The sequence below is a fragment of the Emys orbicularis genome, chromosome 3 (assembly GCF_028017835.1).
Source record: "Emys orbicularis isolate rEmyOrb1 chromosome 3, rEmyOrb1.hap1, whole genome shotgun sequence".
Taxonomy (NCBI): Eukaryota; Metazoa; Chordata; order Testudines; family Emydidae; genus Emys; species Emys orbicularis.
The window spans coordinates 145,103,493-145,127,563 of NC_088685.1; the positions used below are offsets into that span (position 1 = coordinate 145,103,493).

General features: G+C 39.7%; 1 protein-coding gene across 1 annotated transcript in view; it reads left to right on the plus strand.

The window, feature by feature from the left end:
- Window positions 1-24,071, plus strand: part of CNST (consortin, connexin sorting protein) — a 67,556-nt gene that overhangs the window by 13,839 nt on the left and 29,646 nt on the right. The window contains exons 2-5 of the mRNA XM_065401038.1: window positions 7,936-8,141; window positions 17,545-17,575; window positions 20,983-21,069; window positions 21,621-21,735. Coding sequence (XP_065257110.1) covers window positions 7,936-8,141; window positions 17,545-17,575; window positions 20,983-21,069; window positions 21,621-21,735 — 439 coding nt within the window. The remainder of the gene's footprint in view (window positions 1-7,935; window positions 8,142-17,544; window positions 17,576-20,982; window positions 21,070-21,620; window positions 21,736-24,071) is intronic.

The following is a 24,071-nucleotide window of genomic DNA, read 5'->3' on the forward strand; positions in this document are numbered from 1 at the left end:
TAAAGAACAAAACAAATTGAAAATGACAAAATAAAAGGAATTCTTTAAATTTAAGGATTTTACAAGAATTCATCTACCTGTATTAGTGTTCAGTATTGTGGTTATAGTAATAAATATGCTCTGGCATATCAGTTCAGGAGTTGACACTTTGCTTTCAACCACTAGTCCATGACTATATCAAGTCCTGGACCTTAGACTGGTGTAATTTTCATTCCCTGTATTGAAATTAATCCTCTTATTTGTAAAGATATTTATTGTATATGAAGGTATTATTAAATTTTCACTGTTATTTTGCAGATTCTCATTTAATATTCCTGGCATCACCCAGTAAGGTGAAAAATCAAGTTTATGGATACTGAAATTGAGATCTATGCAATTTTCAATCAATTTCCATTTCTGTTTCTTCTCAAACATGAAAAGGAAACTGCCCTGAGGCTGATTCCAGAGTGTTATTAACAGTGATGAAATTGGGAGGACAATGATGTCTGACATTGAAGTGTGTTGCTGCAAATTTATCATTATCTGGATCTAAAGTGACATCAGATATACAGAATATACATTCTGGACCTCATAATCTGTCAGAGGGATGTAGAGGTGTTCATTTTGTTTATCAGGAAAACCTTTAACTCAATTCTTTTATGTCATATGATTCTATAAGTACTGTATGTTCTCTCCTCATACTAGGGACCCCCAAGCTTTTCTGGGAATCTCCCCTCATCTCTCCCATTCACCTCAACCACTGTGTCCCCAAATCTCATGAATTGTTCCTCTTGCTTGGAAGAGCTAGGTAGCTGAGGATATGTCTAGACTGCAATTAGACACCCATGGCTGGTCTATGTGAGCTGACTCAGGCTGGGGGTGCTCAGGGTAAGGGGCTGTTTAATTGTGGTGTAGACATTCAGGCTCAAGCTGCAGTCCACCATCTGGGACCCTCCTGTCTCCGTGACCTCCATAACTAAATTGTATCCTTGGTCATGGCAAATCTCATCACTTTTCACTTACAAGAAAATGGTGGCATCCTGAGCATCAGGTTCTTGCTTTCCCCAATCTGATAGTGGGGAAACACTTTTCTGGATGCTGGTGGGGAGGAAGAAATGAAAACCCTACAATACACCTCTACCCCGATATAACGCGACAAGATATAACACGAATTCGGATATAACGCGATAAAGCAGCGCACCGGGGGGGCGGGGGGGCGCACTCCGGCGGATCAAACCAAGTTCGATATAACACGGTTTCACCTATAACGCAGTAAGATTTTTTGGCTCCCAAGGACAGCGTTATATCGAGATAGAGGTGTATATGTAACTAACAAAGCTGTTCCCATTCTTCATCACATTCACTTGTTAGTGTGGGGAAGCCATGTTTCCCTACCCTTCATCTGTTTGTGACTTTAGAGTGTAAACTCTTCAGCAATTGTCTCTTTTCTGTGTTTGTATGGCACCCAGCACAATGGGGCCCTAATCCTTTAGGTGCCCCCATAATATAAATACTTACCTCTACTAATACTAAATTCATACATCAGTGTTTGATAATCACTAATCACTGTAGTGTTGATAAGCAGCTTTCATGTTTTACAACAGTTAGAATGACAAACAGCCCCGTAGTGAATATAATACTGAAAAATTAAAAGTACACCTCTACCCCGATATAATGCTGTCCTCGGGAGCCAAAAAATCTTACCGCGTTATAGGTGAAACCGCGTTATATCGAACTTGCTTTGATCCGCTGGAGTGCGCAGTTCTGCCCCCCGGAGTGCTGTTTTACCCCGTTATATCCACATTCGTGTTATATCAGGTCGCGTTATATCGGGGTAGAGGTGTATTATGAGCTAGCTATCATTACGTAGAATCATGACATTAGATTATATCTGCTCACTTTCCAGAAGCTTCTTGATTCTGTCAAACCAAGCCTTCCCTAACAATTCACAGCTTCATGTACTTTGCCCCTCTTGTTAATATCCAGTGAGATTTGATTCCACTCACTAATCTTTCCAATATGTAGAATATTAATGTAAATACTTCAAAGCGACAGTTTTTAAAAAATGAACAAAAAATTCACAAGACCTACAAAATGAACAAAATCCTGTTTGTTTTTTTCCACAACCCTCCTTAGGATTTTAAGGAGAAAAAGTCAAAGGTGCAGAAGAAGAGGTAAGGGAAGGAGCAAGACTTAATCAAATAAGTGAAGTGGAGTTGTTTAGCAAGGAAGACTGCAGGGCTTGAGAAGAAATGTGTAGTGAGAAAGTCTATGTGGTCCATGGACTTCCTTTAGATGCATTCAGTGGTAGAGTGGGAATAACAGAAGTGAATGCAAGGAGTGAGCCTGCGCTGGGAGGTTATGAGTAGAGGCCCTGAAGTTGATTAAGGTGAAGAGTTGGGGACATGAAAGAAGTTTGAGAGGCTGGTGGCTTAGAGGTCATAAAAAGGTCATGAGAGGGTGGAGGTCAACTGGGGGAAATGCAGTACTGAAGGAAATGAGATGGTTCTCTGAAAGGGAATTAGGCAAGCAAGAGCACAAATCTGGGTCAAGATCAGACCAAGAGAGTGACTATAATGGTTGATGGTGGAGTCAAATCACAGCTGCAGGTGATGAGATGGTAATGATTCCTAGTGTTTTCTAACTAGGATCAAATTTAAATTGATCCTTAAAGACTCAGGTAACGACATGCAATCTTCTAGCAATCCACTTGTAAAGCAAAATATTCCTCTTAAACTAAATCCTCTAGATGAGCTTCATCTCAGTTTTTAATGTCATAAAAATAAGATCTGGCTGTAGCAACAGCCATAATTGTTATTTCACAAGATAGAAATTCTTCATTGTATTATGTTAGCTATTTATTTACATTGGAAATTTATACTGATAAAGGTATCTGTAAAATATTTTATCAACTATAGTGTGAACAACTAAATCTAACACGTAGATACTGTATTAAGACAACAATTGTAATAATCTGTTTGCAAACAATACAGATGATTTTTATTGATATTTCAAGTACATCAGTAAGTTCTAGAGTTAACTTGGATAATTTAGGTAGTCTTCATAGTCTGAAACAATTTTTGAAAGGAGCTGTAAGGAGAGAGGAACCTACTGAATATATAACATGGCAGCAGCAGCAACATGCACCAAAAACGGAGTGTAAGAGAGATGATGTATTTGTGGAGGTCAGATGTGTCAAGTGAAATCTAGTGTTTTTAAAATAGTAGAAAGATACATTGAAACTAAATAATTTGGAAGAGTCATGTGACCATTTGAATCCTCTGCATCAGACCTCTAGAGAAATCTGAGTCAATTTAATTAGTAAGTCATTATTCCTCTAGAAAGCTTACTAGATGTGAATGAGAATAGTACTAGAGCCCTGCCGTTTGATTTGTGTGAATGTGCAGGATCCTGAAGAGTTTTTTGTGAGAGTTCTAAGCCATGTCATAGGCACATCCTGGAGTGTTTTTGGGAGCCCATGACACAAAATCCTACAATTGGTACAAGTTCATCACATTTGTTTCAATAATCAGCAATATACATATGATTGTAATAATAGCTCTGTTGTGCTGGGGGTATTCCATGAGATCTTTCTAGGGAGAAGCCAGATAAGAGTATGTTTCTTTGGCATGATTGCATTGGGTCAGGGAGACTGTCGCTAAACCAGGGGAGCACTTGCTTCTTTATCTAAATGACTGTACCTCTGCATATAACTACTACTTTTCTACAGTATGTTAATCTTACTAATTTTTTTCACTCTTGGTCAGATAAAGTTAAATACATGTGGGTTTCATTTTCCTGTGAGGTTATTCGGCCCTAAACTTGCTCTGATTCCAGGGAGCAGAATGATTGCAGTTCATTTAATTTCAGTCAGCAGCCTAGATTTGAACTGGAAAGAACAGATACTAATTTTTCCCCACTTGATCTGTTAGTCCCCTTGCTTTGAGATTATAGGACACAGAGTCACTCTGTGTTGTATAAACATACCTCACACAGCTCTAGTGGTTGGCCAAGAAATAAAACATCAGAATGTAGGTTAAAAGGCAGGACAAAGTTTGAACAAAGTAAATAAACAAGTAATGGGTTGAATTAGGGAAACAATTATAAGTGAGCCTCTTGTACTGCAGAAAAAGGAAAATGGCATTCACTTACGGCCTGATCTGGCTCCGCTTGAATTCTGCCTGTTTAGTCTATCTAGACCAGTAGTTCTATGTTGTGGCCTCCTATTATACCAGAAAAAAATTCCCTCCCCCCTATTGTTCGGGGGCCACCCCTTGCATTTTGCCATAAAGAAAGGCCTCCAGGTAAAAAAAGCCTATGATCTAGGCTTTTCTCCCGGACTCAATGCCGTAGTACTGAGTACCTTACAAAATTATATTATTCCAGCAGGTAAACTAAACATAGTCTCACTCTTCAGTGCTCTCCTCCTTTCTCTACACTGAAAGAGGGTTTTATTTTTATATTTCTCTATTGATATTAATAATATTTATTATAGTAAAATCATTATGAGAAAACTGTGGTGAAGCTTATAGCTTTTTCCTTTTGTCCAGAAGGCAGTTAAAGTTTACAGCCATTCTCAATTCTTTTTAGGAATAGTGTATAGGCATGGGCCAGTCCCCAAGAAGTTCGTCTTCTGCTTTCACAAGTCTCACACTTGCTCTTGATAGACCCACAGAGTGCAAAACATCTACTGACTACAATGGAGCAAAATTGGCCCTTTCATTCATATTCTCTTTAAAGGCTGTATGCAGTCAGCTATTACAAAATTACTCCAAAACCCAGGATATGCGTAATAAATAGCAGTAAAACAGGATATTCATAATAAAATAGCAATGTTACCAGGCAAAAACAGAGAAAGCTTTGTAGAGAAAGCTTAAATGTACCAAATTCGCTGAAAGAACTATAGAGGCATAGAATGCCACTATACGGACGAATGAGCTGTTTAGCTGCAAAAGTGGCAAAACTCCACAAAGGATTAGAAACATTGTCAGGTTTAAAAATCAGAGGCTTGAAAACAAAATCCTTGTCTTTTACTGATAACACCTTAGATTATGAAAAATGAAAACCAAAAATTGAAATTTTAATTTACTTTTCACCACAGTTATGCCCCTTGTTTTAGTCAGTTTCATGCTCTGGTTCTGCTGCAAAAAATAGAGGGAAATGCTTGAATAAAATGGAATTTCTTCTTCTTTTTTATCACACTGAAAACAATCCAATTAGCTTTTTGTATTTTTGTCATTGTTGTTCCTACTACCTGAGTTTCCCTCTACACATAAGAGCAGTGGAAACATAGTAGGAAACCAAGCTACCAAGTGGATACACAGCATGGAGAGAGGAGGAGAAGGCTCTATAAAAATTGAAAGGGGAGTTGTCAAGGGGAAAGGACATAGGAAGCATGTTGTACATTTCCCCCCCCTCCTGTTAAGAAATCACGGGCAAGTTGATCTTGACTCATACGTATGGAATAGGTTTTCAAGCCCGGGGGGGTGGGGGAGGAAAGCTTTTAAAGAAGTAACCTCTTCGGGTACGTCTACACTTACCTCCGGGTCCGACGGCAGGCAATCGATGTTCTGGGATCGATCCCGGAAGTGCTCGCCGTCGACGCCGGTACTCCAGCTCAGCGAGAGGAGTACGCGGCATCGACGGGGGAGCCTGCCTGCAGCGTCTGGACCCGCGGTAAGTTCGGACTAAGGTACTTCGAATTCAGCTACGTTATTAACGTAGCTGAATTTGCGTACCTTAGTCCGAAGTGGGGGGGTAGTGTGGACCAGGCCTTCTAAAGCACTGATGTTCAGGTCTGAGTCAATCTCCCTTCCTATTTCCCTAAAAACAAAGGTGACAAGTCAAATGGGTGTGTTATTTTTAAACATTGCTATTATGTTGTAGAAGAAAACTGAAATTTGACTTCCACCATCACACTATCCATCTCTCGTCTTGGGCTGGTGCTTAGAGCAGTGCAGTGGGAGTAAGGCGCCTGTGTTTTCATTGGGACTCTACCACTGACGTGCTGCATGACTTTAGGGAAGTTCGTCTCTCGTTGTGTGACTGAGTTTTCCCAGTTGTAAAATGGAAATCATGTCTGCCTTTTGTACAGTGCTTTAAGAGTCTCTGAACGTTGCTTCTAGAAGCACAAAATATTATAAAAATCTGATTGTAATGTTTTTGTATATGTTCACAGTAAACTATCCCTGGAATGAGGTTCTTAGAATGGCAAACAAGTGACCACTAGGATTGCTGCATTAGAGACTTTTGCATGAATTATCCAATGCAGCTCTTCAAACTCAGACATCTGCTTTGCATCCAGAATCTCTTGTAGGTTCTCTTCCTATTCCGTTGGCAGAGGATTGTCGCTCAGCAATACTAAGTTTAAGCAGGATATACTGATTAAGGAGATGATGCAACTTATAAGTGAGGGAACTGAAATCCTGATGGGTATTAATAGTCAGATTGCATTTGATGAGCCTCCATAATTTCAGTGCAATAGCAATGGTGATTCATGAGGTGTCAGCTGCTTAAAAGTGAGGTCTAATGGAACATAAATTTACAAAGGAAGAACTCTAGAATTATCCTTATGGAGTTATTTTGTAGCATTTTTAAAAGATCAACCCTGGCACAATTGTAACCAAATGTTGTAAAATGACATTGCATGATACACTTGAGATAATACACCGCTTGGTGCAGTTCATATGAGCTTTCCTACTCATGGGAACATTTGATAAATTATACAGAAAATACATCCTCTTGTTCATATTTTTTCCAAACTAAATTCGACACATACACTGTAAAAACTTAATAGCTCAAAAATTGCAGAACTTAAACTTCAAACTTAGAACGTGGCTAGGATATCTGAGGAATTGGTTGCCTTGCTAAAGCTTAAGCTACACTCAAATTTGCACCTGGCTTATTTATTTATTTATTTATATAATTTATTTCAACGAGTGGGCCATTAACAAAGTTTTTAGCTATTAAAAATGTACAATTGAGCTTGCTGAATACCAGATTCCTAAAGATTTCTGTGGAACCTAAAGACGCCCAGCTCCAGTGAATGATGAGGTGAGATATTAAAATAGGGAACCAGGAGATCTCTGCTCTGTTTCCTTCCTAGTTTAGCAGGGAATTGAACATAAGTGAAATGCAGTGCTGATGGAATTTGTGTGAGGGAACTGTATCTGTCTCTCTTACAAGTCCTGCCATCGCACCTGCAGAGTTCATAAATGCTGTTTATGCACTGTGAATAACTTCTTAATGCTTAAATAATCATAGCTATTTATCAAACTGAATTTATAAGCTCTGCAATTACATATTGCTCTTAACTTTCCCAAAACCTCTCAGGGAAGTCACATCTGCAGAGTCCTTCACATAGCTCCCAGAGTTTCAGAAGGGGCCCTTTAAAATGGGGGAGGGGAGAGAAATGCCATCAGCCATAGTAAAAGTAGTCCCGTTGTTTATGAAGGCTAATGTTCAAAACAACTTTGAAGTTTTTAAACTAAGCCATTTTTGAGTGATGAGCCTACCAAAAAGTTAGAAGTCTTGTAAGTTCCATGTCTCCAAAATTAATTAATCTCAAACTTCCAGCAACAAAAGTGCCTCTTTGGCCCAAGGCCACACCTGATACATTTCAAAAGGAAGTTTTAAAAAATGTTCAAAGGGATCAAAATCAGGATTACTGTAGAAATTGTCACAGCTTTCATTATATGAAGTCACCCAGGCCACTAATCTCTTTCTGAATTATGCAGAACAGTTTTAACTGGTTCAATATTTTTCCGAATTGGACCACAGCACCCCTTTAGTTACAGCTATAAAAAAAATGCATGAAGTATGTTAGTGTTTCTCAGATAGAGTCCTGCATCAGTGTCAATCCATCTGTTACACCTGACTTTAACAAGACCAGCAGCTTTGTTTTCAGTTTCCTAGTAATATTTGCATCCTAATCTAGGTATTTGTTTCCATTTAAAGGAGTTCCTTCAGTGGACACCACAGCACTCAAGAAAGAGAATGCTCTCCTTAAAGCTACAGACTCAGTTCATGATGAAGATGCTGATGAGACAAATGTGAACTATCAGCAAAAGCAACAAAAACAGACTTTGCAGTTCCTTTTTTCCATGCTTCGAGAAGAATTTGAGCTTATGGACTCAAGGATACTCCCTCTATGTCTCCATCAGGTATCCCGTGTATCAGCATGTTGTTACATGTGATTATATTTTTATACTATTTTTTTGTCCTAGAACTTGTCCTCGCTAGAAAAAAAAATACTTTAACATGTTTTAGGTAACACATGCTAAAGTCCTACTGTAGACAAGTCAATTTGTAGTTTTAAGATGTGTTGTGGTTAAAGAAAACCCTAAGGGGGAGGATTTCCTTCACTATCTAGTACATGTTAAAACTGCAAATTGCCTTGTGTTAAAATCCTAGTATAGTTATGTTAAACCACACCCTTTTTTATAGATATGGTCCCAGAGTAGGGTTGCCAGACATCCAGTTTTTGACCAGAACACCCTGTTGAAAAGGGACCCTGGTGGCTCTGGTCAGCACTGCTGATCGGGCCGCTAAAAGTCCAGTTGACAGCGCAGCGGGGAAAGGCAGACTCCCTGCAGCTCCCGGAAGTGGCCGGCATGGCCGGCTCCTAGGTGCAGGGGCGGCCACAGGGGTTCTGCGCACTTCCCCCGCCCCGAGCACCAGCTTGGCAGCTCCCGTTGGCTGGGAGCTGCGGGGGCGGTGCCTGCGGGCCTGGGCAGTACACAGAGCCCCCTGGCTCCTCCGCTTAGGAGCTGGACATTCTGGCCGCTTCCGGGAGCCGAACAGAGCCTGGGCAGGCAGGGAGCCTGTCTTAGCTCCGCTGCGCTTCTGACCAGCTGGTTCTGGCTAGAGCCCGAACCCCTGCCCCAGGTCAGAACCCCCTCCTGCACCCTAACTCCTTCCCAGACTCCACACCCCTTCCTGCATCCCAACCCCTTACCCCAGGTTGGAAGCCTCTCCCACACCCTAACTCCCTCCCAGAGCCTGCACCCTTCACTCCCACCCTCACTCCCCCAACACCCTGCCGCAGCCCTGAGTCCCCTCCTGGAGCCCGCACCCCACACCTCCTCCTGTACCCCAACCCCCTTCCCCAGTCCTGAGCTCCCTCCCGCACCCAAACTCCCTCCCGCATCCCTGGCCCCACCCCAGAGCCCACCCCCCCATCCAGAGCTCTCCCCTCTACCCCAGCCTTGAGCCCGTTCCTGCACCCTGAACCCCTCATTTCTGGCCCCACCTCGGAGCCCTCACCCTTTCCTGCACCCCAAGCCCCTGTCCCAGCCTGGTGAAAGTGAGGGGGGGGGTGGCGTGAGAGGGGGCGGGGCCTTGGAGAAGGAGCGGGGTTGGGTGCAGGACAAGGGTTTCGGTTTTGTGCAATTAGAAAGTTGGCAGCCCTATCCCAGAGTTGAATACATACAATTTAGGGGGGACACATCTCTTTAAAATCACTTAAAGGTTGTAGATATTGGTATAAGTAATAATAGATTGGTTCTCTAAATAGCATTTTAATCTGGAAATACTCTTATTGCAGACTTTTGTTTCCAGCGTTAATGTATGCATGGTAAGAATCACTCTTACTCAGTTGAAGGTGGTTTTTATCCCATTAATATGTGCTGATGATTCTTCTTCCATGTAACCTGTCATAGTGCAATCACTATCTTAGCTCTACATCAGGCCAAGAGAATAGGCAGTGTTGTAAGATGTATAGCTGTGGATTTGAAAAATAAGTGAGAATTAATGTTCAGCTGTTTATTTCTGCCATGTAAAAGAAGCAGTGAGGGATAAAAAGGCATCTTTTAAAAAGTGGAAGTCAAATCCTAGTGAGGTAATTAGAAAGGAGCATAAACACTGCCAAATTAAGTGTAAAAATGTAATAAAAGTCCAAAAGGAGTTTGAAGAACAGCTCGCCAAAAACTCAAAAGGTAATAACAAAATATTTAAGTACATCAGAAGCAGGAAGCCTGCTAAACAACCAGTGGGGCCCCTGGACGATCAAGATAAAAAAGGAGCACTTAAAGACGATAAAGTCATTGCAGAGAAACTAAATGAATTCTTTGCTTCAGTCTTCACGGCTGAGGATGTTAGGGAGATTCCCAAACCTGAGCCATCCTTTGTAGGTGACAGATCTGAGGAATTGTCACAGATTGAAGTGTCATTAGAGGAGGTTTTGGAATTAATTGATAAACTTAACAGTAACAAGTCACCGGGACCAGATGGCATTCACCCAAGAGTTCTGAAAGAACTCAAATGTGAAATTGCAGAACTATTAACTATGGTTTGTAACTGGTCCTTTAAATCAGCTTCTTTACCCAATGACTGGAAGATAGCTAATGTAATGCCAATATTTAAAAAGGGCTCTAGAGGTGATCCCGGCAATTACAGACCGGTAAATCTAATGTCAGTACCGGGCAAATTAGTTGAAACAATAGTAAAGAATAAAATTGTCAGACACATAGAAGAACATAAATTGTTGGGCAAAAGTCAACATGGTTTCTGTAAAGGGAAATCATGTCTTACTAATCTATTAGAGTTCTTTGAAGGGGTCAGCAAACATGTGGACAAGGGGGATCCAGTGGACATAGTGTACTTAGATTTCCAGAAAGCCTTTTCACAAGGTCCCTCACCAAAGGTTCTTACATAAATTAAGTTGTCATGGGATAAGAGGGAAGATCCTTTCATGGATTGAGAACTGGTTAAAAGACAGGGAACAAAGGGTAGGAATAAATGGTAAATTTTCCGAATGGAGAGGGGTAACTAGTGGTGTTCCCCAAGGGTCAGTCCTAGGACCAATCCTATTCAACTTATTCATAAATGATCTGGTGAAAGGGATAAACAGTGAGGTGGCAAAGTTTGCAGACGATACTAAACTGCTCAAGATAGTTAAGACCAAAGCAGACACTGAAGAACTTCAAAAAGATCTCACAAAACTAAGTGATTGGGCAACAAAATGACAAATGAAATGTAATGTGGATAAATGTAAAGTAATGCACATTGGAAAAAATACCCTCAACTATACATACAATATGATGGGGGCTAATTTAGCTACAACTAATCTGGAAAGAGATCTTGGAGTCATCGTGGATAGTTCTCTGAAGACGACCACGCAGTGTGCATCGGCAGTCAAAAAAGCAAACAGGATGTTAGGAATCATTAAAAAGGGGATAGAGAATAAGACCGAGAATAGCTTATTGCCCTTATATAAATCCATGGTACACCCACATCTTGAATACTGCGTACAGATGTGGTCTCCATCTCAAAAAAGATAAACTGGCATTAGAAAAAGTTCAGAAAAGGGCAACTAAAATGATTAGGGGTTTGGAATGGGTCCCATATGAGGAGAGATTAAAGAGGCTAGGACTTTTCAGCTTGGAAAGAGGAGACTAATGGGGGATATAAAATCATGAGTGGTGTAGAGAAAGTGAATAAGGAAAAGTTATTTACTCGTTCCCATAATATAAGAACTAGGGGCCACCAAATGAAATTAATGGGCAGCAGGTTTAAAACAAATAAAAGGAAGTTCTTCTTCACACAGCGCACAGTCAACCTGTGGAACTCCTTGCCCGAGGAGGTTGTGAAGGCTAGGACTATAGTAGGGTTTAAAAGAGAACTAGATAAATTCATGGAGGTTAGGTCCATTAATGGCTATTAGCCAGGATGGGTAAGGAATGGTGTCCCTAGCCTCTCTTTGTCAGAGGGTGGAGATGGATGGCAGGAGAGAGATCACTTGATCATTACCTGTTAGGTTCACTCCCTCTGGAGCACCTGCCATTGGCCACTGTCGGCAGACAGGATACTGGGCTGGATGGACCTTTGGTCTGACCCAGTATGGCCATTCTTATGTTCTTATGTTCAACGGGCTAGTGCTTTGCTCCCCTGCAAAGGGTGACTGGGAGTGTGACGATAATGTAGCATAGATATGTGGCTAGGATCTTTTGCACTATAATACACAGTTCAACCGTGTTGTTTTGCTGAATGATGGCTCTAAATATTGACCAGAAGGATGTATTTTGAGGGGATCACTTTAGCTTCCTTTTTCTTATGGTGTCTGACAATGCTACTTGATGGACTTATTCTTTTGCCATCATTGTTGAAAACAGAGTATCTGTGTTCTCATTTGAAACTGTTCTTCAGCTGATTTCTGCAGCATAGTGGTTCCTTTGCTGCTGCATTGCCTCTTGTTGTCAGTGATATAAATGACCAAAATGAGTAATAAATAAAATAGGCGTCAGATTCCATAAATATATTGTATATTAAAAAATAAATATTTTACTGGCAGTTTACATTAGCAGTGGACTTTTCTATTTTTTAAAAATGGTGCTTTAGTGAAAAGTTTCTATTTCCTTGCATTAATTATGTATGTGAAACTTTGTTAGCACTAATTTAGTCTCTTGCCTGAAACAGAGTCTATATTTTGTGCTGGCTCGTGAATATCAACACCATATAAAGAAGGCATCATAAATAGTGCAGAGATTTCAAAGTATTTTACATATATTAATGAATTTATCCTCACAACTCCTCTGTGAGTATGGGAAGCAGGTAAATTCTAGTTGTTCTACACATGAGGCAACTGAGGTACAAAGAGGCAGATTCTTTCAAAGTCATGCAGGAAGCCTCTGGCAGAACTGAGAATAGAATCTGTTTCCTGACTCCCAGCCATGTGTTCTTACCACAAGACCAACCTTCCTTCCTGAGAAAAAGGGCTAGAGAGAGAAAAATGAAACAAGCCCTATGTTGGCCATAGTATATTTTTATTAAGCTGGAAAAAATGAAATTGTTGGAGAACAAAGCTTGTTATTTTCTTGTGAAATGAGCACTAATTAGAGTATCATCTTCTGTGGAATGGATTAATCTGTCATGAAGGGCCTGATTGAGATTTACTAATATAGCCTGCCAATAACTTGTATATGTAGTGTGTTTCTATCATTTTCTAATATGATGAGCCTTGACGTCTCACAACTGTTCATCCAGTGTAGAATTAATTTTAATCACTTTTTATTTCATATGAACAAGTGCAATTTAAAACCAACTGCTGTATTAAAGAATCACTACAGCATTAAAATTCAGAATGGTATAATAAAAAGCTCACAATAATTGTTTTCCAGGCATCAGTATACTAGAGCGTGTAATAAGGTGTCACGGAGTGTGGGGGGACACAAGGCCCTGCACCCCCGGCTTCCTGCGATTCACCATGACTCTCAGCCAGCCAGTAAAGCAGAAGGTTTATTTAGACGACAGGAATACAGTCCAAGACAGGTCTTGCAGGCACAGACAACAGGACCCCCTCAGTTAGGTCCATCTTGGGGTCCCAGGGCATCACAGCCCCCTTGGGAGGTCAGAGCCCCATCTGCCTCCCAGCCATGTCACCAGCCAGCTCTGAACTCTCTCTCTAGCCTTTGTTCAGTTTCCCCGGCAAAGGTGTCACCTGGCCTCTAACCCCTTCCTGGGTTCTCATGTTACATGCTCAGGTATCCTCCCTCGGCCAGTCTCCCATCCCCCAATGCAGACCATCCTAGCCACACTCCCCTGTCAGCATTCAAAGACCACAGTAAGAACAGTCCCAGTTTGTCACATAAGGATTAAGTTTAATTAAGTAGAAAATTATCCTTTGATGTTTAACCGCAGCACATGCTTTTCAGATTTCTAGGAGCGTGCACATAATTTTTGTTTCTGCCATTACAAGACAAAAAATATAAACGCTCCTTGAGTTGTTCCAGGAATTTCTGGAACTACCATTCCAGGCAGCAGCCAGGATATACAAAAATATGAGTCTTAGAATTCATCTGTCAATTCCCCTTTGGAGATGTTGGCTCGGAATAGTCTAATAGGACTGAGCACCAGGAACACCCAATTTGTAACCCAAGCTCTGCCACTGACTTGCTTTGTACCTTGGGCAAGCAATTCAAGCACATTTTTGACCGCGCCCACTAATTGAGACACTCCAAAATGTTCAGAGGTAATAATCACCCATTGCTCCAGTAGAAGTCAATTGAATATCAGATGCTGCATTTCTCAAATTGGGCACTCAAATGTCGAGGCATCAACAACATGTGGGCTCTTCTTAAAATTTTTGCCTTAGCCATACTATGCCGGTTGTCAAATAGGAATAATGCAAACCCTCAATGTATTTGAAGATTGATTAAGTAATGTTGTTAAGGCTTTTGAAATTGTAAAGTTCTGTATAATTGCTAAGTGATGTTTTTATTTCTGAGCTGTATATGCTTCACCTTGTTAAACAAAACTCCTTTTTATTCCAGAGCTCTACAGGAAATTTTGCACAGGTCTTGTGCACACTTTGCCTGTCTCTCACAAGTACAGTTAATACCTTACTGTCTCAAACTGAGAAGTTGTGTTTGCAATGAGGGAGCATGGGAAGGAAAGGCACATTTCAGTGAATAAATGTTGGCTTTTCTGCACCATCTGATTCCATTAGTCTAGTTTCCATTGCTGTTGGAATTAGCTCTGGTCATCTCCATAAAACTCCAAACCACCAGCTCAGAACCAGAACATCTCTCTCAGCCCCAGCCTGGAAATACACCCATCCTCTGAGAAATCTAATAGTTTGGTGTATTTGAGGAGATGCCTTGAGTCCTCCTGGCTAGTTACATGGACTGTAACAGAATGGCATCTCTACAGTTTTAAATGCAAGAGATTAGTCCTCTTGGTAATACCAAACAAATGGATCCCTTTACTTGGTGAACACAAAAATACTTGCTATGTTCTACACCTATCCTACTATGCCATTCAGGCTATTTGTCTGGGAGTTCTGCTGCTGCTAAATACTTGCACTTCTGGTTTTCCAGTACCAATTGAAAGTTCATAATCAGTAACATACCCATTTTAGTAAACTCTGCATTTAAAAAATTACTCAGTTTTGTGAACACTATATTGATACTGTATCTTGGTTTTATTTATTTCCATGTCCATGTTTTGATATGGAAAGTTTCTCATGGTAACTCACTGGTGAGTATTATAGATCCCCTTCTAGGTCAAACTACAGAAGATATGAGTTGTTTATGCCCCCAGCTGGGAAGTCTTAGCTCTTTAGCTGTAGCTATAGCACCTCATGCTTTTAGCTCTGGAGATCTCCACTTTAGTCCCCAGTGTATTGGCCGAGATGATGGCCATCACTCTGGTATTTAGCCTCAGGTTATAGGTTGGTTGAGTTTCAAGGATTAGAGGTTAATCTAACCTCTTCTTTTTCTTCTTTCTTGCATTAATCCCATGAAATGTGGTCTGCTCTATGAGTCCTCTCCCTCCAAAGTACTCTGTTCAATGCCATATCCTCTATCATACTATATACTGACCTGTCTTCCTTTATGACATCCCCCCACTTCTTCTTGGGTTGACTTATCAGTCTTTTTTTTCTTGGTGGACTTTGTCTCAGTACCGTGCTTTACATGACCAAACCATCTGAGCCTGCACTCCCTCATTTTTTGTTTATGGGTGTTAATTTGAGTATATCTCTAACATACACATTCCTCATGTGGTCTTTCTTACTTATGCCATTCATCGATATCAACAGTTGCATTTCTGTGGAAAAGATTATTTGCTCATGTTTCTTCTTTGTTGCCTAACACTTAGCACCAGACAGTAAAACCAAACGGACCATGGTTTTATAGACTTTCCCTTTTAATCTTACTGGTATCTTGTCACATGCTACACCACTTATCTCTCCCCATTTGAGCCACGCTTTTATTATTGTAGCTCTCATTTCATCCTCCATTTCCACAGTTTCCTTGATTCTGGAAACCAGATACTTGAAACTTTGTATTTTCAGTATTGTCTGTCCCTCTAGTTTCAAGGATAGTTCTTCATTGTTCACATTATTGAAATTACATACTATATACTCTGTTTTTCCTCCGCTTATTTTGAGCCCATGTCTCTCCAACAGACTATTCTAACCTGTCTTAAACATTTTTACATGATCTTCTGAAATATTACTTCAAATAATGAGACTTCCTTCCTTACATAATTTTTACCTGCACCTGTCCTTGGCAATGTTTTGATTTCCAAATTAAACTGAAATGGTACTATGGATTCTATATGGAACAGGGAAAGTTCACTAGCCTCCTGTATCTATCTGCCGGATAGCTTTTTGTTTGTTATGACACACATGGGTTAGGTCAGCCTAGATCTGGTAGAACAGTCTTTAAATGCTGTCTCTCTGTGTTTCTCATTGTTTTCCTTTGGCAGAGCTGTCACTTAAAGGTCATGTTTAACCCATTCTGTTACAGCAATGTCATTAAAAGGGGAAAAGCCTTAAGTTGGTTCTACCTCATAAAATCTATAATGCAGGTCATAGAGCTGCCATCTGGCTTCATTTTGTGCCTGCTGTCATGTTGAAGGGTTTTTTGGCTATCAAGACCCTGGGCTTAGTGAATTGAGGAAAGATGGCTAGATGCTCTTCCACCTTGTAGACTTATGCAGAGGAGCAGCCTAGATAAGAGGCCTGGGAGAGAGAACCTGAAGTGAAAGTATGTGGTTCCTGCAATTGTACAGAAAACAATTTTATCACAAGTCTGACAGTAGTTGATACTTTTCTTAAAGCCCCAGGTTCTGAAATCCTGTGATTTACATGACAATTTCAGCTTTCATTTAAAAAAAAAAAAAAGTTTCTGGCCTGTGTAGTTGTAGAAAAAAGCTTGAAAATGTAACCAAACTGTAATCTATAAACTCAAAAACTAGAAGACAAATAAAAAAGACCTTTTGTTTTTTAAATCTTGAGGTTTTTTTGAGGCCCAAATCATGATTTTCAAATGCTTGGAGTTTGCAGTGCTGTGAAAGGGACATAAAGAGGAGAGTAGTTATATCTGTGGTCTGTGACAGTCTGCATTCCCCCCCCCACACACACACACCTTTTAAAGTTCTCTGTCCAAAGATTGCTCTTGCCTGATAAGTCAGGTCACTGGCCCTTCAGAAAGAGTGTTCCCCATTTCACCTTTTAGCAGACTGTGCTGTAGCATTACTCAAGAATTCCCTCTCCTCAATGATTTTACTTCCTGCAGACCTGAGGAAGTAAAATCTGATAAGAGAATTCATACTCTCATCCCCTGCATGTAAGTAAAAATGTGCACCATCTAGACTGCCTTAATAAAGCTCTTTGTTGTATAATCACTTAAGCATAAAAGCCTATTGGTTTAACAGATCTAGGACCCAAGTAACATTTGGGCTTATCAGTTTCCGTGAATATAAGAAAAAGGAGTTATATTTGCTACTTGTATGGTCTTGTCAATATTTATTGTTTCCTACTCACGAAATCTCAAAGACCAAATATTCATCTGGAAAGTATAACTTTTAAAAGATATCTATTTGTCTTAAAATGAATATAGTGGGTGGGGTTTTTGTTTTTTGTTTTTAAAATTATTTGATTTTCCTTTTAAAAAACCTTTCCTGGAATAAGAATTTTTATGTCTAGTTTTAACATGGAGCAAATTTATACAAATGAAATATGAACTCTTAAAAATTAAGATAATATTAGACATGCATGACTATAATAAAGAATCAGAGAATCATGATGTTAAACATTATTTTCTTTTTCTTTTTCCTTTACAGATAGCTGAGGCCTATTTTCAGGAGGAGGAATGTATCCTTTCATTGATCAAAATTAACAATGCTCTATTTTGTAAAAAACTAAAGTGGCATCATAATCAAAATTTGAAAGGAAAAAGACTTTGATGGTTAACAGGCTGTGGATCAGGGTTAGGAAAAGGTGAACATGCCATGTTTTATACATGAGTAAGCCTACAATATGTGCTTTCTGCTGTGTTTTCTTAGCAAGCTAGCTGGAGTACAAGTAAAGAAATAAATCCCCCTTCCCAAAGCTGTACTGATATAATTGGTAATGCCTGCACAGAAACAAAGACATAAGCAAAACAATTGTGTGCTTCAAAGAAATCAACTGTTTTACATGAGAAATCCTCTTCTGAGTATTAGGCATTAAGAAATATGCCTTAGCCGAATAGGATATACACCTCTACCCCGATATAACGCGACCCGATATAACATGAATTTGGATATAACGCGGTAAAGCAGTGCTGGGGGCGGGGGCGGGGTTGTGCACTCAGGTGGATCAAAGCAAGTTTGATATAACGCGGTTTCACCTATAACGCGGTAAGATTTTTTGGCTCCCGAGGCCAGCGTTATATCGGGGTACAGGTGTATATCCTAATTTATAAAAATACTACTGTAGTGTTCTACTGTTCTCTGCATCAGGATAATGATAACCAGTTCACGGAGTTGAAGGAGAACTTGGCGATAACAAAAGCAAAACAATAATGTATGATTTTTATGACCCAAACATTTATTGGTCAAATGTTACATCGGGATACAGTTTAGTTTAATAGTTTCCCAAACCACAAACAGTTGCTTCTTGGAACAGCTAGTTCTGGGGCACACATGGGGAGAGGTTACTCTTGACCTATTCCTAAATAATACACACGACTTGATTCCAGGAGTTGAGCCAGTCATAGTGACTATAACATAATCTAACTTAATTTCATCCTAGGAGGGATTGATCATCCTAAAACCTTATGCTGTGATGTTATACTTTAGGAAGTACGGTTTTTCAAAAAACTTGGAAACTCTTTAGAACCTAAAGATGAATGTTAAGAAATATAAATCCTTAGTATGGGTGTGGAGGCTACTTAAGTATATCACATTACTCATAGAACTTATGCATATTCTTAAACAAAAAAGAAAGCAGAAAGGAAAGGCAATTTAAAAATCATTCTGATTAAATAGCAAAATACAAGATTTTATTCAAGTCCCAGAAAGTATTCTTCCAAACATGAAAATCTAGCCCAAGTGATATTAAACTGTACACCTCTACCTCGATATAATGCTGTCCTCAGGAGCCAAAAAATCTTACCGCGTTATAGGTGAAACCACGTTATATTGAACTTGCTTTGATCCGCCGGAGTGCATAGCCCCCCCCTCCCCCCCCCCCCCCGGAGCACTGTTTTACTGTGTTATATCAGAATTCGTGTTATATCGGGGTAGAGGTGTATTTAGAAAGGGATAGAGAATAATTCTGAAAATATTGTAAAGCTAATATTTAAAATAGAATGTATGTCACCACCTTGAGAATTACTTTTGGTCATCCCATCTGAAAAAGGGATAAGAAAGAAAGAAAGAAAGAAAATAAATGAAAATGTAGAGGCATGGCAAATATTTGTCAGTAAATGAGATTAAAAGATTAGGGCTATTTAGTTTAGAGAAGACATGACAGAAGTACAGTATAGAGAAAACCACATGGGTGCTCATATTTCATACTAGAAGAACGGTTTTAATTGAAAAGCAATACCTTTAAAGCTAGTCAAAGGAAATACGTTTTTAACACTATGCTTGGTGAACCTATGGAACTCAATGCCACGAGATAGTGAGGCAAAGAATTTAGCATGGTTCAAAACAGGATTAGACATTTATATCAATAGTAAGGGTAGCTAAAATTATGCTAATAATAAATATTTGTAAGGGATAACAGCTCTTGCAACCATTAACTCTGAGGAATTAGGAAAGAATTTACCTCTAAATGTACTCTTGCATAGTTATTCATGATAGGGATTTTAAACTTTCCTCTGAAGAATCTGATATTAACAATTAGTGGAGACAGGATACTGAATTAAATGTGCCATCGGTCTGATCCAATAAGGCAATTGCTGTGTTCTGTGTTTTATTTTCTAATAAGTTTATACAAGGCAAGGAATATTAACTCCTTTAGTGCTGTTTGTTTACGTGTCATGCTATACATTTGTATCCCATAGTTAGTAAAAAGAGCAAGTACTTCTTGTGTCTTTGTGGTGATTACTATATTATTTTATTTGGTATAAATAATGCAAATATTGTGTCTATATACTCAGAACCTGATTCACTCTGTTTTCATCTCCGGTATATTGCCTAATGGAATTTGAAATAGTTGAATGTGTAAACACCTGGCAAGAGGTGGTTTAAAATAGGAGGATTATTAGCTAACTTTATACTGCTTGGCAGGAGTAGAATTAGTAGGAAAGTATACAGCTTTTAGAACACACTTGTAGACACAATGAAGGCCCTGCAGAGGGGGGGAAAGAGATTGTTGGTAAAGGGGGAATGGTAAGCATAATCTCAAAATATTTCACAAAAAATGAGACACCTTCATACTTCAAAAATAGATTGTCTGAGGAGTAACTTTTGCTGGTGGCTGTTCACACCTTACTGCAGCTGTGCAAATAAAGTATTAGAAGTTCTTGTCCTAAGAAGGGGAAATCAAAATGCTTGAAGTCCTTTAAAGTTATACCCTGTGTTTTGGGGGGGATAGCTCAGTGGTTTGAGCATTGGCCTGCTACACCCAGGGTTGTGAGTTCAATCCTTGAGGGGGCCATTTAGGGAACTGGGGTAAATATCTGTCTGGGGAGTGGTCCTGCTTTGAACAGGGGGTTGGACTAGATGACCTCCTGATATCTAACCCTGATATTCTATGATTATTGGTTAAGCTTCTACAGTATGCTTAGTGCTGTTCAAAACACAGAGGAAGATAGTCTCTGTCCCAAGAAGCTTACAGTCTAGACAGACACAAAATGCACTTGATGTCTTTGGATGTGGGTGGTTCTGTCTTAGACTGTAGTAATGCTTGTCTTTGCTTTTGCGGTGAATTTTTTTTAAAGTAAATTAGTTAACACAAAAATGTATAATGTACCTGCACTTAAAAACTCATAGTTGATCAAATATACTTTCTCGGAGTCAACGTTTGTGGAAAGAGATGATAATGTAATAAAAGAATCTTCCATGCTGCTTTTAGGAATTTTTTTTTCAACTCTTTTTTTCAGTTTATATTTAGTTTAGTTTAATAATTTATTCAAGTCTATTAGAGTGCTGGCCATATAACCACTCACATGCATTTTGGTACTTGTGTATCAGGTTTCAGTCATAGAACTAGACTATGTCCTTTTGAACGTGGTATCAAATTAAAATATGTCTGTCTGTATCTGTATTTCTCTTTAACCTTCTATTCAGATGAGAAGGCAATGAAGTTCATTCAGCTTGAACGACTATATCATGAGCAGCTACTTGCAAATCTTTCTTCCATTCAGGAGCAGTGGGGTAAGTACAGTGTGTTCTAATGTGGAGGAGAGGAGAGTTGTCTTTTAGATACAGCTTATGGAACTTGTTCTTTCTAAATAATAGAACAAATATTTTTCCAGTCAATACTGTGTTGCAAAAACAAAAGTAGCTTTTTCACCAGAACCTTTAAGAGCCTGTCGTGAGAAAATTATTCTTTCCTGAGATTTTTCTCCTGTCGTCTTTGTGAAGAAAAGGCATGCTTCGGGGATCATTCTTTATCTTGATCAGTTTCTATACTTTGAATTCTCTACCATGGTTGATTCATATATTCTTGGGTGAAACTAGCGTGACATTTGTTTCGTTTCTTGAATGCAGCGCAACTTATTGTGTCATGATGATATGCTTTTTATCGAGAGTCTTCTTCATAATTGTACAGTGTACACAGAACAGATTTGTTTTATTGATAAAAAACAAAATTGGACTTGTACATATTTTGCCATATACTAGTCTCTTTGGCTTCCACGTTTTTATGGCTAAATAAATACTAATATTTTAGCAGTGTGGCTAAAACTATTTGTGGTTTAATTTAGAAACAAAGTGGAAAACAGCAGTGCCCAGTACAGTTACGACTCTGAGGAATTCAGCTAAAGGACTTAACAATGAAGAGTTAGAAAATCTTGCTAAACTTTGTACATCACATCAAGAGTAAGTATAGCAAACCTTATTACTTTAGCAAGTGAAAGTGTACTTCCTTGTTATTTGTATGGCAGATGTTTGAAATGGATTCAACTACATCCCCCAAAATAAAAATTGTACCAGTTGATTAAAATGGATCAAAATCAATTCACAGCTACAAGGCAGATGCTGTTCTTGATAGGAAACATTTGTTTTGATCTGTAGTAAGAATACTTTATTCTACAGTGACTTCTCAAACTGGATTAATATTGTTAAAAGAATTTCTACAGACTCCCGGTATTACTTTTATAGTCTGGGCAGTTGAAGAGTTTATACTTTGATCACATTGCTGCCTTCTTTTGCTGAACTGGTGAGGGCTTCAGTTGGACAAAATTGTCCTTTAGTCCCCAAATATACAGTTATGATCAGTCATACTGGGGTGGCAATCCTCATGTAAAGTGTGATATGATGTAGTGTGTGCTAAGAGAGTTACTATTCAACTTGAAACAAAACAGCAGATGAAAACTGTGTACTGTAGAGATACCAGATTCTACAGTCTGACGTAGTTATCTGATCATGTTCTGGCAAGACACAAACACAATTAATTCAAACGTAAAAATCATCAATGAGGAGCACTTTAAAAGTTTAAAGTTCAAAGTCTGGTGTCTGCAGTACTAGAAGGCTGATGAAGCATGCTTGTGACTTGCTTGCCCTTTAACCATGGCATAATTCCTGCCACCGCTTGCGTTTAGCAAGTCATTCAGAAGAGATTACAGTCAGATCAATCAGTGGCTCACAATTGGGTCCCTTAAAGCCCAGGTGTTTAGGCATGAGAGTTAAGTAGTTTCTTTCTATATAGCAGAGGAGCTGCTCTCATATTTTTGAGTTTCTCTAGTGCCATTGGGAAGGAATGCACCGCAGGGACTCTCTTCACCTAAATCAATTATATTAATAATAATAGTGCTTAGTTTCTTTCTTTCTTTATTTATCGTAGTGTCATAGAAATGTAGGGCTCAAAGGGACATCGAGAAGCCATCAAGTCCAGCCCCGACTATACCTGACAAGTGTTTGTCCAACCTGTTTATAAAAACCTCCAGTGGGGCTTCTACAACCTCCCTTGGAAGCCTTATTCCAGTTTTTCACCACTCTTCTAGTTAGAAAGTTTTTCCTAGTATCCAACCTAAATCTCCCTTGCTGCAGATTAAGGCCATTACTTCTTGTCCTACCTTCAGTGGACGTGGAGAACAATTGATCACAGTCCTCGTTGTAGTTTGATAACTACTGTTTTCAGTATGGTCTTTCAACTGGTTATGCACCCACCTTATAGTAATTTCAGGTGGACTGCAGTTCCCTAGTTTGCTTATGAGAACGTCATGCGGGACTGTGTCAGAAGCCTTACTAATATATTTATATAACATTATAAAATAACAAGAGGCACCATGACCTGAAGGTCAACAGACTTGGGACTGTTCTGGATTGGCGGGAGCCCGTTCTGAAGGAAAGAGGCTCTCACAGAGTATACCTGGACAAAAAGTCCCCTTTCTATTATGCTGAGGCTATGTCTACACTACCGTGGGATTGATGCTGCTGCAATCGATGCACCGGGGGTCGATTTAGCGGGTCTAGTGAAGATCCGCTAATCAACGGCAGATCACTCTCCGGTTGACTCCGGTACTCCACCGGGAACGAGAGGAGTAAGGTAAGTCAATGGGAGAGCGTCTCCTGTCGACCCAGTGCAGTGCAGACACCACAATAAGTTGATCTAAGCTACGTCTACACCAGCTACATTATTCACGTAGCTGGAGTAGCGTAACTCAGGTCGACTTACCGGGGTAGTGTAGACATAGCCTGCGAGAGCTACAATGCAGGCAGCTGTATGGATCTCAACTGTGATAGTGTGGCACAGAGAGAGAGAAATGAACTCTCAAGCAGGTCCAAGGCCATTAAGGTGTTGGTATTAACCAATAAAGCACTAAAACTCCACCCAGAAACCCACAGGCAACCAGTGCAGATCCGGAGGGTGGCTGTTATGTGACTGAAACAGGATCCTCCGCTTAACAAGCGGCATTCTGCACTTGTCAGATGGACTTAAGGTGGAGCCCCAAATGGAGCATATTGCAGTAGTCTAGCCTTGAGGTGACAGTCGTGAATCACTGCATTGAGATTTGCTTTGGTAAGAAAAGATTACAGTGACCTGGGCAATTGCAAAAGAAGAGAGCCATTGTCGCTATCACTGAATGGTGATCATCCAGTAGTAACTGAAAATCTAACCAGATTCCAAGGTTGTAAAAATGACTGCACATGGCAGAGAGATGTGCTTAATCAGAGGGACAGATACAGTTTTTGCCATATTTTCCATTTGTGTT